The sequence below is a fragment of the Pseudopipra pipra genome, chromosome 23, assembly GCF_036250125.1.
Source record: "Pseudopipra pipra isolate bDixPip1 chromosome 23, bDixPip1.hap1, whole genome shotgun sequence".
Lineage (NCBI taxonomy): Eukaryota > Metazoa > Chordata > Aves > Passeriformes > Pipridae > Pseudopipra > Pseudopipra pipra.
The window spans coordinates 3,084,753-3,104,063 of NC_087571.1; the positions used below are offsets into that span (position 1 = coordinate 3,084,753).

At 53.6% G+C, this 19,311-nt stretch overlaps 1 protein-coding gene across 8 annotated transcripts in view; it reads right to left on the reverse strand.

Annotated features, from left to right (window-relative positions):
* Window positions 1-7,248: 7,248 nt before the first annotated feature.
* Window positions 7,249-19,311, reverse strand: part of IGSF9B (immunoglobulin superfamily member 9B) — a 42,318-nt gene continuing 30,255 nt past the window's right edge. For 4 of the 8 annotated variants that reach the window (XM_064634478.1, XM_064634477.1, XM_064634476.1 and 1 more), the window contains 2 exons: window positions 11,189-11,310; window positions 7,249-10,793 (listed from right to left, as the gene is read on the reverse strand). In XM_064634478.1, the coding sequence (XP_064490548.1) occupies window positions 10,570-10,793; window positions 11,189-11,310 (346 nt within the window). In that variant the 3' untranslated portion in view covers window positions 7,249-10,569. Of the gene's footprint in view, window positions 10,794-11,188; window positions 11,311-17,956; window positions 18,003-19,017; window positions 19,148-19,311 lie in introns of those variants that run through there. The other 4 variants (XM_064634479.1, XM_064634481.1, XR_010424966.1 and 1 more) reach the window with 3 other exon arrangements.

Consider the following 19,311-nt stretch of genomic DNA (forward strand, 5'->3'; position numbering starts at 1 on the left):
CAGCAGGCCTTAAAATCCCAACAGGCAGAGACCGAGGGACCAGCTACTCCCAGTAAGGCAGGGCTTCAAACTCTCATTTCTTCCAATTTTTTGTTGGCTTATTTAGCATTTACTCGTCAACTGACAACAGTCCAAGAGCCAAAAGGACCCAACTTTCTTGGCAGAGTGGGATTATTGCTTAGAGCTATCAAAGCAGCCCCAGCTCCCAGCCGGCCCCAGGGGGAGGGCAGGGAGAGGGCTCGCAGGGCAAGAGCCAGGGGTCTGCCTTGGCTAAGCGCTGCGGAGGTCGGGCTGATCTGGAAGATGTAAAATCCCCCCGGATGAGGGGGCTCAGTGGGTCGTTATCCCCTCGGAGACCAGCTCGGGAATGCCGGGAGGAGCGGGCAGCGCTCCCGGCGAGGTCTCGGTTCCCTGCCCAGGGCAGGATAGCACCCAGTCGGAAGGAGAGTTTGGGGTGAGGGACCCCCCACTCCGTGCCCCTCATCGCACACCTGGGGAGCGATGCTGAAATTTGGCTTTCCCTCCCCGGGGCCCGGAGCAGCTCCGGGCCCTTCCCGGGGATGCCGATGCCGAGCACGCGGCCACCGGTCCCTCCTGCTGGCATTTACTGGCCCTGGAGAAGGCCCAGAGCAACAATACAGGTACAGAGAGATTATATAGAGCGCGGAATAAGTTTCATATAAGGCTTTGGTACAGCACCATCATGTCAGATTTATTTGTAAATCGTTTACAGAAAAAAAAAAAGCTTACTGAAAAAATAGTGTTTTGTTTCTCTTATTTTTTTTTTATAATTTTTTTATTATTATTATTATTATTTTCTTCTGAGGAACATACCTGAAAGTTCAAAAATTAACCCTCTAGTTGCCGTCTGGGCTCCCATCAAACGCTAGTTTTGCTGTGTGCAGTTCCAAAACGAAGTGACTCGATCCCAAATCCCACTCAGGTGTGACACAGCCCACCCCATCTCACAGCAGTCACTAAAAAATCAACACCACAGAGATTTTGGCAGCTGATCGCTACTCACTGTTTAGTAAAAATTAAAAAAGGATTTAAAAAAAAAAACAAAACCAACAAACCAAAAACCTTAACAAAAATTAAAAAAGAAACTCAAAAAAAAAAATAAAATTAAGTCACGACAACGAACGTTATGGAACCAGCGGTACTAAAGTTTCTTTTATTGTTATTGTTATTAAAAAAAGTCAGTTCCACTGGTTACCATTGAAACAGCACCAAAGAGCACCCTAACGTGTGTTATACATTGTAATACTCGACATTCAAGAGATGGAAACGAGGTTGGATGGTCTAGTCTTTATATCCAGAGGCAAGAAATTCTTCTTAAAAAGAGGAAAAGGTTGTCCCATGCAACCAGACCCCTGTTGGGTCCGGAAGAAAATCCTGCCTTAGGGGAAAACACTATGGAGTTAGGAGGGAATTAAATCAAGAGCTACCTGTGGAGGTCTACGAGGGTTCAGAGAGTCTACAAAACCTATTAAAAGGGGATTAAAAAGTCTGGGCTCCCCCGGAGAGCCAGGGATGCTCCCAAGGGAGAGCTGGAGATGCTCCCGGAGGGATGTGGGGATGCCCCCTGGGTGATCCAGGGATGCTCCCCTAGGAGCTGGCAAGGAGGTGTGGCCTCCAAATGCCCAAAGGATGGCTCGGGAACCTTACGGCAGTGTAGGCATTTCCAGGAGGATTTCTACAGGACTTTCCCACGTGGGAATGCCAAGGGACTGGAGCCTGCACAGCCGTACGGAAGGTCCTGCACCCCCTGGATCCTCAGGAGCATCCCCTGCCTGCTCTCTGCCAGCCCCGCAGAGGGGAAAAAAGGGAAGTTTGGCCTTAAAGTGCATCTGGGAGGGCAGGGAGCGTGTGCCGGCATCTCCCACCGAGCCAAAACCTCCCCGAGCGGAGCCGGGCGCTTCCCAGCGCTCCCGCCGGCCGAGCGGGAAGAGCCTGGGAGGGGGCGGGAAGCAAACATCCCCCCCCGGGAAAAGCGAGCTCCTGCCAGATGCGCGCGGCTGCGGCGGATGGAGGCAGCGGGGATGCGGGAACAACCAAACCAAACCAAACCAAACCAAACCGCGGGAAGCAGGACGATGCTGTGGGCGCGGCCGAGAGGGAGGGAGGGGCGGAGCAGCTCTTGATGTGTCTGTTTGGCATCCAGAGGGTTAACGCTACTGTGGAAAGTGTGCTTTGTAAACATTTATAGCTTTCCTTTTTTTTCCTGTTTTTTTTCTGTAAGTGATTCCAGGGGAGATGGGGAAAGGAGAAAGCTGCCCGCCCCCCCTGCCCACCCCCGGCAATACCCCAAAGCCCCACCGGGGGGAGGGTGGGGGGGAAGTGCAGCCCCCCCAGCCCGGACACCGACCGGTGAGAAATCTCATCCCTTCTCTTTCTCCTTACACCCTTTTTTTTTTTTTTTAAACATATAAAATACTCACTTATGTATTTACCGCTAATAAATGCAAGTTAGTCCCACCAAACATGCTTTGCTTCGATATCAAGAATTGGTGCTGAACAAATCTTGGCTTGATATTAGAAACATCCCTCCCCCAACCCTCCCCAACCCGACGAAGAAGACAGAAATATCATGGAAAATACAGGTGACACCTACGGAGGACACGGTGCCGCTGTGAGGGGCCAGCTCCCGGGATTACATTCGTGCCTCAGCCTGGCAGGACATGGCATGACCACGGTGAGGGACCTCTGCCTGGCTCTGGAGGGGTGGAAGCACTCGGGATCTGTGCCACCATCCCCTCGGGGACATCTGAGCCCAAAAAACAGCATCTGCATCCTCCCAGAGCCAAGGATTGTGGGACACAGCCCGAGGGGTAACCACTGCCCAAAGCCAATCCCCAAATCCTGCCCCAGCGAAGGCAGAGGGGGTGCTTTGCTGCTCCCTGGCATTGCTCAGTCCCAAAACTGGCTCCTCATCCCCCCCCTGCCACCCACGGGCACACAGGGAAGGGGGTCCGGCGGGTCCTTGCAGGAAAAGCCCCAAGTATCCCCAGCACATTCCTCATCACTGGGACAGGGAGAGCCTCATATCCCACCCATCCGGGCAGGGAGAGCCCCCATCCCACCCCAGTGCATACCAGCAGCCTCCCCAGCACCAGCAACCCCCCATGGCCAGAGTTCCTCTGTTTGGTGGAGAGGTATTGACGTGCCTACAGAGAAGGTTCCCTGCTCCAGCCGCGTGTGGGGACCCACTGTGGCCACCTGGGTGGCTCTGAGGGGCTCCACAAACCACAGGAGGGTTTCAGGAACCCTCAGGATTTATGAGGGCGGCGAGGACGGGTGGCCAACAGCACCCAGCGAGGCAGTGGTGTGGGGACCCCATCCCACAGCACATCCCCCATCCTGTGCCACCCCCCAGGTCGCAGCCGGCCTCGTCCTTCCCGCTGCGAGCAGCGCCCCCGGAGCTGAAATTTGTCTTTTTTCTCTGGAAAGAAAAGCCCTGGGTGGAAACACCACCCCCTCGCCGTGGCCCTGGGCGAGCTGGCAGCAGGCCCAGGCTTCCCCATCCCGGGACTTTTTCCCTTTTCAGTATTTTTCCCTATTGAAACAGCAATGTGACAGCAAACAGCGGCGATGCCGGGACGGCAGCCGGAGCCGGCGGATCCCCCGGAGCCCCACGAGCCCCCCAGCCTCGCCCAGCCCTCCTCTCCCTCGCCACCGTATTGCTCAAACAGCACTAGGCATGGATACAAAAATAAAACAGCTATGTGACTTAGATATATATAATTTATATATATATATATATTTGTATATATATTTTTGTCTATTTATAGGTGGATGGAGAAGCAGAGAAGCTGAAGCGCAATATAATGTAAAAATACTCGCTCTGCTCCCGCTGTTGAGACTCTCCCCCCCACCTCTGACAGCCTCTCTCATGCTGCACAGAAGTTTCTGACACCTATTACTAAGGAATTATTTTAAATATTTGTTCTCCCCCCCCTTCTAAAATAGAAAGTAAATATATATTTGTTTAATTTTATATACAATGCGGTTTCGATACACCAATATCGTTTCTTTAGATAGAGATACTGGGGCTCATTTCTCAAGGTTGGGTTTTTTTTAAATTTTATTTTAATATAAGTGCTGGGGGGGGTAGTGGGGGGGATATTAGAGGAGCTTTCAGTCCTGGGAAGATGGGCACCCCCTTTTGCAGCCCTCTTGGTCCCCTGCAACCTCAGGAGGACAAGAATAAAAGTCCCCCTGGGAGAGAAAGTGTCATTTTGATGGTAAAGCCAAAATCTGGGCAAATTCTCCTCCCTGGGGGATGCCAGTTTCCCACCCCACTGCAACCAGTATAAAAATCCTTAGCTACCACTACAGTACATGCTTTCTGCACCTGAACCCCCCAAGCCTGGACCACCCTGTCTGCCCCCCCTTTCTCTTGCCCACCCCCTCCCCAGGTACGGTCCTTCCTCCATCCATGCACGTATCAAAAGTCAGCCAGAGCCCTGGGATTGGGGATGTCCTGAGGTTACCCAGCATGGCCAGGAAGATGCCTATGCCACACAGTGATGGGGAACACACAGCTCAGGCAGCACAAACCTGCCAGGTCAAAACCACAGAAAAGGGGAAAATGGGGAAACACGGCACTGGGCAGCTCCCCCTTCATCCCAGTCACCAGGGGAGGGGAACAGGCTCCCATCTCCAGCCCGTTCCCAGCACCAGCATCCAGTCCTTTCCACATTGGGATGTACCAACTGATGGGAATTAAGTGCAATATTGAGTTTCTTCTTCAGCTGGCACCAGCGTTGCCAAATCTGGATGCTGCTTCCCAACCCTCAGTTCCTGGATTGTGCATTCCCTGACAGATCTCCAGCAGGAACAAGTGTGCTTCCCACCTCTCCTCCCCAGCAAACACAGGCAGAGGGGAGTCAAGATACACAGAAACAGGAAAAAAAAAAACCAAAACCACAAAATTAAGCTGAAGGGGGGAAATGGGAGTAAACATCCTATTTCCTTTAGGGGTTACACTGTGCCCAGACAGCACAGGGATGGGCTCCTGGAGCGTGGTGGGAATGCAGCCTGAATTCGGCTGCCCCCAAACCCACTACTGGCTCTGGCATCACTGATGACCAAATCCCCTCTCTGCCGCAGATCCTCAAAGTCCTGCTAATGAGGTTTAAAATAAAGACGCTGTGAAGAACATCTTGTCCCTCCAAGGAGTCGCTGCTGGGGCCGGCTGGCACAGCCGGCGCCGCGTTCCTCAGCTCAAGGGACAAATTTAGCTGTACCCCTGCCTCATCCCTTCTGACTCACGCTTTTCTGGGAAGAACAGATGCAAAGCAAAATGCTTTCACATGAGTAACCGGAGAGCAGCATCTAGAGGGACTTGAGGGAAAGGTTTCTGCGTGGTGCAGCTTTTTCTTTAAACGATGGCACCAGAGATGAGGCAACGTTACGTCCCCCTCCCATGTCACGTCCCGTGTCACGCCCCACGCGCGTCGGACACGCAGAGGAGAGGACCTGTCCCTCCTGCTTCTCAATGCCACGGCCCCCGGGTGAGTCACAGACAATGAACAAAGCAAAAATAAAAAATGGGGGGGGGGAGATAATGAGGGGAAAAAAGCAATTTGTTGTGTGCAGCAGGTCACGCCTGCAGCAGGTCATGCCTGCAGTGTGCGTCTCCATTCCCAAATTCCCCTCGGGCTCCAGCTGCTCCCAGTCCCTTCCCTGCTTTGCCCATCCCAATAATCCCCCTTTCAGCACAGCTCTTAACTCTCCCCTAGAGACACACATACCCCTGACATGCAAATCTACTGAATTCTGCAAACCTATCTACCTTTGTCCTACGCTTCTCTATCTATTTATATCTCATATATACAGTGCATTTTACTCCACTTCCTTGAAAAGATTTCCTTCCACAAAAAAGCATCGACTCCGCCAGCCTGGGGCCGCAGTGAGCCCACGTGGGACATGTGGAAGTCCCTGAAGGTCCAGCCTCATGGAAAAATACCCCCAGACAAGAGCTACAGCTGAAACCAACCCGAAACTCTGAGAACTCCCAAATCTACGTCACTGCCTGAAGCAGGAGGAGAAACCAAAATGCCAGGAGGGTTTTGTCCTGACACAGGCTGCAAGGTGTGAGCAGCAGTAAGTCACGAACACGTGTCGTGCCAGGATGCCATGAGACATGACTAAGCCCTGCCTGGGCTGCTGAGCCCAAACCCAGAGCCCTCAACACCCCCAGAGGTGGGTACAGAAAATTATTATTCCTTTTATATTCCCTTTACCAAACACTGTCACCTCCAGACTTCCTCCAAAGCAGGTGGCACCGAGCCAGCTGACAAGGTGAAAAACACCAGATCAACAGCCTGGAGCCCAGCAGTGCCTCAAATCAGCCTCCAAGTCACGGGTGACCTGCACAGGGCAGCAGGAATGAGCATCCCCCTGGGAAAAGCATCTCCTGCTCACAGAGACACCCCTCACCACCCTGGGGGCGCGTGGAGACCCCCCTGCTCAGGGGGACAGACCACAAACCAAGCTGAGGTTCACACTGGGAAGAGACCCCGGGACCCTCCAGCTCCCCACATCCTACAAACCCACTGCTCCAAGTTCCTCTGGATGCAGTAAGTGGCAGGCACAGAAATGGGGCCACACAAACGAGCCCTAAATGCTCCCCTTCCCCCCCACTTACAGTAACTTGCATTTTCCTTCATGTCAACACTGAGAAACCGAAACACTGCTGGGTTTGCACGGCAAAGTCACCTCAAAAACACGTGGGTGAAAGCTCAGCAAGTCCTGCTGGAAAAGCAGGCAAAGCGCTTTCCCTGCCCTTTTTCCCTGACTGCACAGGGACACACAGGTTTTATTGGAGAGGCTGCGAGGGATGGCACCCCACGACCACCCCCTCTTTCCAAGGGATCTCAGCAACACCCTATACCTACCTCTCCATGTCATCTCCCCCAGCTTGGGGTGCCCAAATCCTGCAGCCCCCACAGTGGCATGAAAACGGCACTGGAGCACCCCCACGGTGGCCACCTTGCAGGCAGAGGCACCAGCAAGGACCCCCCAAAACTGGGTTAGCACCCCTGCACTGACGCCTCAGAGGAGCCCAGGGACAAGTCTCCTTGTGATTCAGAGGCATTTTTTCACCGTGGTCCAGGATTTGCCAAGGGACCTAATGAAACATGGCATTCACAATGTGCAAGGAGGAATCGTACGGTTACTGATAAAGAAAGAGCCGTCTACCTCAGACCAGCTTATAAAATAAGAGAGTTTGGCCCAGGAAGATAAAAATCAAGATATATTTTGCAGCATGAAAGAAAAAAAAAAAAAATAAAAAAAAAATGAAGCAGCAGCAGCAGCAGCTGTGTTTGCAAACCACCAAAGCGGCACGGAGTTCAAACGGGGATGAAATGGGGGAAGCGTTTGGCATCGTCTGACACGGCTTCGATGTCCCAGGTCCGAAGGGAGGAGAGAGGAGCGACCCCCTGGAGGGCATGGAAACCAGAGGGCTGGGAGAAGCGAGGAGGTTGCCAAAGCAAGAGGTGAGCCAGTCAGCCAAAGCACGGCCCGAGTCTATCGGAAGGTAACTCGGTCTAGCAGGGAAAGGAGTTAAGGATGGTTTTAGGGAGGAGCTGCTTCCATGAGGCGCCCGGGCGGGATTTCCCACTCCAGCAGCGTGGCAGGTACACGGCTGAAAGAGAGAGGGCTGCAGCTCCAGGCTCTAAAGGTCGAAGACCATGAAAAGCCCAGTGGCTCAAAACACCTGCAAAAGGAAAACAACTCTCAAAAGACTGACGCAGCAAGCCGGCACGCTCCGTCAACCTTCCCTGCACTCCAAGTCCTCTAGAGCTCCTTAAGACAGGATGGGGCACAGTCCCGAGGTAGCAACCTCAAGAGCCTGAAGACAGCGCCTTGCCCATCGGAACGGGCGTCATAAATAGTTTGGAAAGCACTCAAAGGAAAAAGCAACCCTCTGTTGGAGAGGCTGAGGCAACGAGAGCGAAAGGAAGAGCGAGTTGGCCACGGCACGGCCAGCACAAAGCCTCCACACCTCCCCCGGCCCCGACGGTCACCTGTCCGTGGGGAGCAGCCCAGCCCATCGGGAGCAGCCCAGCTGAAGTTACCAGCAAGCTGAAGTGAGCCAGGCAGAGTTTTCCCCGCTGCTGAGCGGGAGAATGGCATTAAATCAATTCAGATCCGAGCGGATTCTAGGGAAAACCCTAAAAACACACTCAAATAAAAGAAATCTGCAGTCATACTGTTAGCAAAGTTGAATTCTCACTCTGAGAGTTGAGGTTCTTACGTCAGGTCACTCGTCACGTCAATAAAAGGCCCTGGTGCAGGCTGGAAAGAGAGGGACATTTCTGCCAGACCCTCCCTCCTTCCCGAGACAAACCTGCTGATGGTTTGAAGACCACCTACACAAAGTTGTTAAAGCTCAGAAATATCTCGTTATTGATTCAGAGGATTCATTGTCCAGTGGTTCAAACCTTACTGAGGGCCTGGAGATTGGAAAAGACGCGGTGCTCTGCTTTTGGTGGTCGAAGGTTCCCGAGCATCCTGCTGGGAGAGGAAGCACAACCTCTGAAATCAGGTGTTTTTTGGCAGAGCAATAGACAGGCTCCGACCTGAGAGCGTGGCGTGGCCGGAGTGCCGGATCACAACCCAGAGCTCACGTCTTTCTCCAAACATCTCAGCCCTTGGAGGTTCAACCAGCAGCAAGAGCAAAAACCAAGGCAAAGCAGAATTAAAGGCGAGATTGCAGAGAATCTCTTGGCAATTCTACCTGGGAATAAACAAAAGTTTCATATGCAAATAGAGAGCCTGGGGCAAAAACATGCCTGCAGGCTCTTCGGTTCTCCTGATGCTTTTTCTACAGCCTGAATCCACTCAAAGCCAGAATATCTACATGAAACACTCGGTGTTTTATTCCCAGGCAGGCTGGAGGGTTTAGCACTTTACCGCAGAGGAAGAACTGTGCAAACCTGGATACAGCGGTTGATTTTACCACTTCAAACTAAAAAACAAACCAAAAAAAACCTCTAAATATTTTAAAGGTAGGGATTGCTTGGTATCAGCACTAAGCATTTATGTAGCACTTGCAGTCTGTAGGCCACCAAGTGCTTGTCCAAAGTGCTCAAATATGACTTATCCCCATTTTACAGATGGGAGAACTGAGGCACAGAGAGGTTAAGTGACTTGCCCAAGGCCACGCAGTCAGAGAGTGGAGGCAGAGCAGGAAAGCGAGCCCGGCTGTTCTCGGAGCGGGTTCCACCTTTCCTGCTAAAAAACAAACCAAAAAAAATGGCCTGTGCAATCCAGAAAACCACCAGCCACCAAACCTACCCTAAGTACTTCGAAGAGGAAATACATTCTGGTGAAGAGTTAGAACAGCATTACCGAGGGGAACAGGGGGCAAAAGGGAGGGACACGACCCCGGCGGGTGTCACAGCCGACACGGCCGGGCTGGAGCGGGAGAAAGGAAGGGGGGAACCAGCAGGAACGTGTGTTAGGCTGACGCGAAACGCTGGGCTTAGCTTTGTGCGGCCGCTCCGAGGAGCCGTCCGTGTCCATCCGCAGAGCTGGGCACCTCCAGCCGCTCCCGCCCGGGCTCAGCACCTGCCGACGGAGGCTTTTGGGACCAACGCAGCTTTTGGGACCAACGCAGCCAAACCCCCTCCGCTCGCACGCCTGCGTCGCCCCGGTTCGCGGTTACGAGTCAAGATTAAGCATCACACACGGTAAGAAATCACATCACTGCACGGCACCGAAGGACATTTGCCTGCGATATACAGAGTGTCGGGAAGAATTAATCGCAACCACCCTCTTCAAAGCTGGCACGCACCGTACCTGGAGGGGGAGACGCCCTCGCGTGAGATCGGCCCCGCGCCCGCGCGCTCGCACGGCGCCCAGAACGCGTCACGGAGGCTCAAAAGCATTTGCACAGACAAAGGGTGATTTCTCACGCCTCAGACTGAGTGGAAGGCTCGGGGGGGTCTTTCTGGCTTTTCCCTTTCAGAGATAGGTAAGGAAAGATGTCACGCGTGGTTTTGCTGTTACCTTCACGTCAAAGGAGGCTGGGAAGGGGGAGGCGGGGAGATTTTCACAATTACAGCTTTCCTGGGATTATTTGGTCATGTTTTTTTATCATAATCAGATTCACGGGATTACCAGTTCCTGTCTGGGTTGTTAGGTTCTTGTCAATTAATTACACCCTGTGTCATTGAATTTCTTCTGGCGATTGAGGGCCAGCTGCTCAATCCCACACTTTCTCCCTAAAGGCGCGCCGCGGACGCAGATGTCAAAAGCTCCGTCTGTGCCTTTGAAGCCTAGAGATCCTTCCCAAAACCGAGGTGCAACACCCCCCACCCTTCCCACCCCACCACCGAAGCCGTTTGGGGTGGGGGGGAGAAGCAGATCCAAGGAGCACCCAGCCCAAAGCATCCTCCCCGTCTGCCCCAGGGTCCCCCCAGCTCGTCCCCGCCGCGAGCCGCCGAACCCCCCGGCAGAGGCAGCAGCATCAGAGTGTCCCCCCTCTCTCCCATCACCTCCATCCCCATCAGCTCCCTCCACCGCTCCTGTTCAACCTCCTGGGGCCGGCGCAGGCTAAAGCAGGGTGGCGTGCCCGCTGGTGTCATCATGGTCCACGCTGTTGAGAATGGCTGTCTGGTCTTCGGGGAGCTGCCGGTGGCAGAGGTCGTCCTTCAGCGCCGAGAGCCGGGCGAAGGGGTCCTGACGAGGGTGTCTCTTCTTCTTGCGGAGGCAGACAGCTTCGTCAGGCGACAGTACCTGAGAGCTGGGAGGGTGCTGAACCTGGGAGGCAGAGCCGTCTGGGAAGGGGGGAGAGAAGGCAGATGGGACCGGAGCCAGCAGCAGGGCAGAGCGCTCTGCTTGCTGTAAAAGGGAGGTTACAGCAAGCCTGGCCCTGAACCCGCCGCTTGGCAAGAAGGGAGCACGTTTTGGGCATCAGGGAAAATGAAATGAACACTCCAAATCCAAAATAAATACAGAAGGGAGATGCAGGGAACAGGAATTCGGTTTGGAGGAGCAAGGGAGGGACAACCCACAGGCAAGGAGCCATCCCTTTGGGAGGCAGGGAAAAAGGGCAGCATCCAGGAATGGGCTTGGGGACCCCCAGCATTGGAGCCGGCAGGGACCTGCCCAAGCTCTGCCCACAGAGGGACAGAAGGGATGCTGTTGGGGACCGCGGGGTCCTCACACTCACTGGGTTGTTTTCTGGATTTCGAGGAGCCCTTGGATGACTTTTTGGGCTTCTTTATCCGCTGGTATTTCAGAGCTTCGAGCCTCTCAGGTGCAGCAGCGTCCCCGGGCGGAGATGGACGTTTTCTAGGAAGGAAAAGCAGACAGGCGCCGTCAGCAGCTCTTGGCCACACTCGGGCCTCTGGACGTCCCCGGTGGGGGATCGGTCAACCCCAGCCAGCTCTGCCGTGGAAAAGGAAGAGGTGAGAGACCCAGGGCTGAGGGAGCAGGGCCAGCCAGGTGTGCCGGAGCGCGGGATGAAAGGAGCGAGGCGTCCCCGCTGCCCCTACGTCTCCCCTCCACGTTTCCGAGCAGCGCCGTGACCCGGCCGGTCCCACCGGCCACGTCCAACACGGGCACCCCAGCTCACCTGCCACCTGCCTGCCATGCCAACACTGCTAAACAAAAAAAGGACGGGGCAGATCCTATGTCCGATAAGGTATTTCTGGGAAGTGGTTGGAAACCCCTTGGGATGGAGAAAGAGAGAAAGAGACAGGCAGAAGCGGCACGGCAGCATCGAGACGGGCACCACGAGCCACCCGTGATGGACAACACCGGCGCCACAAACAGCGGGGAGGCAGGATCCTGCTGGCCCTGCTCCCACAGCCAAAAAAAACCAGGGGCCACACGACAGACAGGGACACGAAGGGCACACACCGACAGAGCCGGGAGAGGTACCTCGTTCCCAGGTCCCTGTGAGAGGCGACAACAGAAACGCAACAGCACGGGAGCATCTGCTCCTGGAACACCAAGAGGCTGGGAGCTGGAGATGGAAACACTGACAAGGTTTTATTGCAAGGACAAGGAGGGGATTTGCAAAGGGGTGCTTCCTGCAGGAGAGCCAGCAGTTGCAAGGGATAGCTTTCCAGCTCTAGCCCCTGAGGAACTCTTCTACAGGAACCAGCTCAAGGTGAAACAGTCTCCCCTTTGCAAAGGGTTTTTTTACTTTATTTCCTTCACTGTACCTGTTTTTCCCATCCAAGGCCTGGAAAGCATGACTGCTGTAGAGAGCAGAGCATTAGAGGAAAACCTTTTCCTTAGGAGAGCGGGCAGTCCAGCTCTTATCTATAACACATCACAGCATCCCCCCTCTTGCTGCTTTCCCATCTCCTTCCTCTGCCTCATTTTACTTCCATGACCCTCCAAGTTGCACCAACTTCTAATGGCACAAGAGGGACAAGTCTGAGGCCACAGGTCAACCTGAGTCATCACCGAGCAACCTGTAGACAAGGTGTCCAGAGACAACAGGGGAGAGATCCACAAAGCACCTTTTATCGCAGTACAGCCAATGCTTGAAGCCAGGATCCAGCGAGGAAAGGAAAACTTAAACCAGTGTGCCTTCATCTTCAAAGGAGATGACTCTCTTCTGCTCTCACAGCTCGGTCACCAGAGGTCAGTGACCAAACCTTCTCACAACAACCACGCACACATGTGCTGACGGCAGCTCCTGCATCTTCAGATGTCCGTGACTGGGGCAGGGATCAGCAAACCCTGCAAGCCACAGGCAGAAGGATGGGCAGGCAGAGGAGCTGCCTCAGCTGGCTGCAAGGAGGCAACATCAGCATGTCCAGACTCCTGCTTTGGCACTAAAACGTTGTGGATGACATCCTCCCAGTCTGTCAGCAAGGTGAGACCCACCCAGCATTGCAAGAACACTGTAGATGCCGGTGGGAGCAGCAGGAAAGGGACAAACACATGGACTGGAGCACAGACCCTGCACTCCTGGGCTGTGGGACAAGAGTACACCCACCCACAGAGAGTTTGGAGCTCCTCATCTCCCCCGGGTTCCAGGTAGAGGCTGTGTACCACCACGGAGCTGTGCATCTCCACACACAGAGCACAACAGCAACACTCCACATCCAACATCCCAAGCGGCTCCAGAGCGGTGATACTTCAGCTGGAGTGCACAGGCAAAGAACTCTCAAGGGATTTTTGCCCTTGGGGAGCAGAAGGGTGGGGTTTTTTTGAAGATGTCTGTGATTGCAAAGCTTCTGAGTTCTGCTGGCAGCGTTGGAGAGCACCCAGGGAAGTGCAGCGTGAGGTGACAAAGCAGCTGAGGCACAGCAGACGCAAGAGAAACCCAAACACTGGGAATAGAAAAGCTCCTTTTCATGTTTCCCATTGCAACAGAAAAGTGAATGTGTGGAGAGCTCCCAGAGAGCCTCTGTTCCAGCTCCCAGAGAGCCTCTGTTCCAGCTCCCAGCAGAGCAGCACGTCAGCTGAAGATGAAGCAACTCATTAGACATGCTGGTAGTCCTGCTGGCTGGATCCAGGCGAGAGCTTTCCCTCGTTGGGAAGAGACATTTGCAGTTGCAGAGCATAAACACCTTGCTCCCAAGTGCAACCAGCCTCTTATGAGAGAGGCTACACCACCCACTCCAGCCACTGAGCTGCACCAACACGGACAGCCACGCACATGCTGGCTCAGAGTAGGACCACAGCGACCCACAGGTCCAACAGCACGGGATTCCCTGCAGCAATTCCTGCTTGCATGGTCAATAACAGGGTTTTCCCCCTTTATATCCTCCATTTCTATGATTTGCACATGAGGTACATTCATGCAGGTGGCCTCAGCTGCTCCAGTCCATCATCCACGGAGCTCAGGTGTGCCAAGCCCTGGACACCGTCGGGCTCGGTGATCCTGCCACCATCCTGCCCATCAGCACCTGCTTTCTGCCACCTCTTCCCATGTATTTGCTGATATTATTCAAGCACAGCTCTTAGAAGGCTCTTGCTCTTCCCACTCCTTTTTCTTTCTAAGAAGATGCTACTGTGGCATGTTGACAAAATTAGACAGATTTACGCAGGGGATTATGAGGAAATTGCCTGAAGCTCATTTCCACTAGTTCTCCATAATTGGACTCGTATTTATACACACAAACATAAACAGTGAGTGTGCTGAACCCATGTGTCACCATAAATACTGTCTGACCTCTGGCAAGGAAGAGATACAGAGGAGGACAGAATGATGCTACTCACCAGCCAAATTTTATCTGCTCTACCCACCCTTTCTTTCTTCAAAGGGCTCTGATTATTTCAAATTAATTTTCATTTTAAGCTCAGCCAAAAGCCTCTTCCTGCCCCCAGAGTTAACATTTTGGGCAGCTGCCCGTGCACGAGGGAGATCTTGAATACCAACAGACGAGAGGCTCAGAGAGGTGGGCAAACCTCTTCTAGAAACTTCAGTGTAGAGCTGGGCAAAGGAGCTTTGAGAAGCCCATGTGAACTCCTGACACAAGCCTTCTGTGAGGCACCACAAACACCTGGAGCAGCAGTTTTCCTCGAGTCTCCAAAGGAAAACCCTTCTGCATGAGCAAGGGTCTGAACTGCATGGACTGAGAGATACTGGAGAGGCCGCAAAGGTACTGAGGGACCTCTGAGAGCCCCAGGACAGGAGCAGGTAGCCAGGGGAGAGGAAGTATCCAACCCAACACACATCTCAGCTGCTCTTCTTCAAATGTCCTTCCACATCCAAAGCAAAGATGTAAGGGAGAAGATCCCTGAAGGCATCACCGATCTCTTTCCACCCAGAAAGGGAACCCGTATAAAGGAAGAGCACAGGAGATTCAAGGGCACAGTACATATATTTAACCTCATGGAGATCTCAACACGCATTCCCTTTCTCCTTCTCTCCTCAAGACACTGACATCCAGAAATAGTTTGGGCATGTTAGAGAATCCTCTTGGACGAGGTAGAGCATCCACTCGGACCAGTTAGAGCATCCACTTGGACAGGAGCCCACTGTGTCTTGGCCTCCATGTGCTTCAACCCTTCATCCTCCTCAGATGAAGAGCTCAATTCTCCTACAGGAGGCTCCTGCAAGTCAGAATTCCCACTTTGCTCTGAGGCAGCTCTGGCTGCTGCCTCCATCCCAGAATGCTTGGGATCCTTCAGAGAGGTGCTAGAGAAACACAGCGGTGACGGCCCCTGGCCCCAGAGCTGCTGCTGCCAAGGCACAGCAATGAGGGAGGAAGAGGCTGAGGGAAGGAGCACACCTTCTACAGGTCTGCAGACACCACAACTCATCTACACAACGGACTTCACCACCATGCTGACGGAGAGGAGAGAGGGCAAGGGAAAAGGGGTCGGACTGGAGAGGAAGAGGGGGATACAGTCACAGGGAGAGGGAGGGGGGAGAGAGGAAGATAAATGAAAAACAGGAGTGAGAAAATATATAAGTAAATTAAAGAGACTGAAAAGAAAAATAAAATAATAGTAATAATAATAATAATAATAATACTTAAGAAAGAAAGGAGAAACGCACTCAGACAAGCGGACTCACAACTTCTCCAAGCGGGAGGAGGCATGAAACACATGCAGAGGATCAGCACATGGACAGTCTTTAAAGGGGAACCTGTTTTCTTTCAAGCAGGGAGCGAGGGGTGCTGCTCCTCCCGCACTCCTGGCACCGATGTCCCTTCGTCACTCAACTCTACGCCACGGCCAAGCCCCCCAACTCCCAGCACTGGCAGTGCTGTCCTGGCAGAGGAGGCCGGCGGGGCCACCCAGGGCAGGCTGCGGTGCCGAGGGGCGGGGGAGCTTGGTGCCTTGTCTGTGGTTTTTGGGTTTCCCTCTGCAGGGAGACGACAGCCCCCTTTTCCCTGTCCGGAGATGCACGCTGCATCCTAAGAGGAGAAGATGGGAAAACTCCTGGTGCCGACTCGGTAACAGCATTATTTATCCCTGCCCATCCATAAAAACTACCTGAGCTTCACCTAACAAAAGCCACCACGCTGCAGCCACTACCGAGCTGAGCCCACACGCTGCCTCTCCCTCTCCTCCTCTCAGGTTTTATTACTGCAGCACAGAAATCTGGCTGGTCTGGTATAAAATCCCTGTGCTCTGCACGCACTGACAATTTTATGACCCCAAACCATCAAGAAATTACTTGGCTGGGCTCTTTACGGGATTCCTCACTTATTAACTGAGATTTATTCTTCTGGCTTCCCCTTTTTGGTGATAAGGACTCTGGAGTCGCTCCTGCAACTCCACCTCCCAGCAGCATCTTGGAGAAGGACACAGCAAGTGTCCTGCTGGGCACTATGATCCTGCTCCTCAAAATCCATCAGCCCGCAGCACCCAGCACTGGAGATGGGAGCCAGCCAGGATCTGTGCAAGAGCCACACCAAACGCAGATGTGAGCCTGGACTCAGCTCTGCTGTGCTAAAGCCATGTTCACTCGTGTCCCTGATGCTCCCAGAGTGGGGAAGTGCCACAGAAAAAAAGAATAAACAGCCACGTCCTCACAGAAGGCTTCCCTATTCCTTGAGAAGCCTGGCACAGCCCAGATCTCACCAAGGCTCGGTGCCAGCTTTGCTCCTCATGGGATACCCACCCAGAAGAGGGTGGCCAAGTGCTCAAGAGCTTTGGAGGCTGCAAGGCTCAGATGGGAGGGGTTTGAGCTCCTGCACAAAGCACACATCCTATCCCTGCTCCCATCACCATGACCCAACACTCCTTCCTTACCTCTCCTGCTTTCCACACCTCAGGACAACCCTCCAGGTCAGCTGGAGGAATTTCCCTCTCCTGTAAACATCCCCCTGATTTCTCTGGGCATCCCATCTCTGTCGTGAGGCTCTTTTCCAGCCCAACAAGGCTCTGCAGGCTGTTGGAGAGTGTTGGCCACGACCTTGACTCTTCCCATCCAAGGCAGCAAAGTTTAAGTTTTTGTAAGGCCAGTCCTAAGGAAGTTTGGCCATGGCCTGGCCCTAGAAATGCTCCTATCTGCAATCCCACCTCTCCTTTCATAACCAGCCTGGCTGACAGCCAAATAGGTCAGTGTTCCCAATCCTCAGGGTCACAAATTAGTATGATCCTGTCTGGATTTAGCAGTTTTAGAGACATTCTCTGCTTCTAAGGCCTGAAAACTATCTCCAAATTACTCCATCCCAGTTCCAGGGATGCCCACAGCCATCTAGGAAACCAGCCTCATGAAGGCAGCCCAAGAGGAATTTTCTTGGGAGAGTCTTTCAAGGTCTGCGTAGGGCTGTTTAATTACAGCTGGGTCAGAACAAGTCTTGGAGATTTCTCCAACAAGAATTTCAGGGAGGGAGGGATTTTACTACGACTACACTTGTGTTGGGAAGGATAAAACACCTCTCTGGCAGCCTGAAACCATAGTTATGCTGCTGCCAAGCATACAGTCTATCTTGGGAGAAAGACTTCTCCCATTTTCCATGATTTAGGAGACTTGGGAAAAAGAAAATAGATCCAGGTACTGCTGGAAACTAAATTCTCCATGTGCTGGACTGCAGCTGGAGACTGATTTTTGGAGCCCCACTCTGAGCTGTCTACAGCTGGTTGCTCCAGATGTTTTACCTGGTTCTAGGGGTTGGCTGTGGGCTCCTCCTGCTTTGGATCATCCAGGACAGCCCCACCTCAACATTCACCTTCCTAATACCACGCAACCCTCGTGCAATCTGCCAGGGCCAAAGGTGCCACGTGCCACTGTCCTCCAAAAAAGGAAGGGCAGCCATGGGGAGACAACAGCTCGGCTCATCCCAAACCCCAAACCCCAAAGGCAGAGGAGCAGTGGCCTGCTGCTGGGAGGGGAAACCCAAAAGCCACAGAGACTGTGCGTCCAGAGGTGTTTCCTAGTGTTTTCGGATTCCTTATTCCCCTTTAAAGGAAGAGATGGTATTGGAAAAGCCCCTTCCGTGTCCCCTCTCATGCCCCGCTCCCGGCCACCCTCCACAGCACCCACACCATCCTTTCGGACATGGATCACCCTTACCTATTGAGCTGAGGAGAAGCTTGTCTCGACAACACTGCCCAGATAGCTGAGATTAATCAAAAACAAAGCAGTTATCAACACCCGCAAGGAGCCGAGCTCCGCAACACATCAGCACGTCAACAACTCCAAAGGAAAAAGGAGGGAAAGAAACCAAACTGAAACACAAACGAAACGAGGCTGGAGAAGAAAGGGGGAAAGAAACAGAAGAGAAAGGAAAAGAAGAAACGAAAACGATAATCAACGAAGCGAATGGATACACTGCATAAAAGCACGGACAACAGTGCTGCTTTAACACGGCTCTGTCCTGGAGCTGGGTCTCCTTGGGGTGCCCTGCCAGGAGACATGGACCTATGACTACATGCCTAACTGCATCACTCCGTAGCTGCGTTTTCCAGAGGCACACAGAAGTCATTTCAGGCTCGTTCAGCTCCTCTCCCTCCCCATCCTCTCTCCCCTGAGCCCTCCTGCCTTCCGTGCAGCCCCGGAGGGGTTTTCTAAGGCCATAACGCTTCCAGGTACCAGAGGGAGGGAGTGAAATGCGGAGGGCACTGCGGGGTGAAACGCTGCCTCCCCCCTCCCCAAAACACACGCCTCTCCTCCGAACGCCTCCGACCGCGCCGGCTCCACAGGGCTGGGAGCCCCGGCCCCCGACTCCTCTGTGCCACAAGCCGGAGGAGGGGGCTCGACCCCACCAGACAACAAGCCAAAATGAAGCAAGACGAAAGGATGGGACGAAAGCACGGCTACGGGGTCTAAGGTGCTGTGAAAGACGGAGGGAAAGAGGAGAAATACAGAGAGAAAGAGAGAAAGAGGAGAGAGAGGAGAGAGAGAGAGAGACGCTTTTGCCTGGAGCAACCCTGGTACCTGGAAAACCAGCCGCTACTGTCTAGTGCAGCCACATCCCTCTTTAGGGCAGGATCTGAGCGTGCCGGCAGCCTCCCGATCTCCGCTGGGCTTAGTTTATTTTTATTTTTCCTCCTCTCCTGACATGCTGCTGGTGTGGCTAAGTCCTTGATCTCTCCCTGCCCGCGTCCTGGGGCTGCAGCATCCCTTTTGCAGGTGGGGCGGTGACCGTGATAGCTGTTTCTGTCATGCATTAAAGCTCTCTAGACTCCGCGGGAAGGAAGAGGAGGAAGACAAGAGGCGCGGCGGCGGCGGCCCTAACGTTCGAAGAAAGCCAAGAGCCAGCAACTAGAAGAGGAAACAACCTCCAGTGACACCAGGACACTTACCTAAGCGAGCCGGGAGCCAGGCCTTTGCACGCCTGGTGGACGGCCCGTAGCCCGAGTCACAGCGCTCCCAGATTCCCAAGGGAGCGGCCAGGCTGGAGGCAAATGTGCCACCGGCACTGGGAA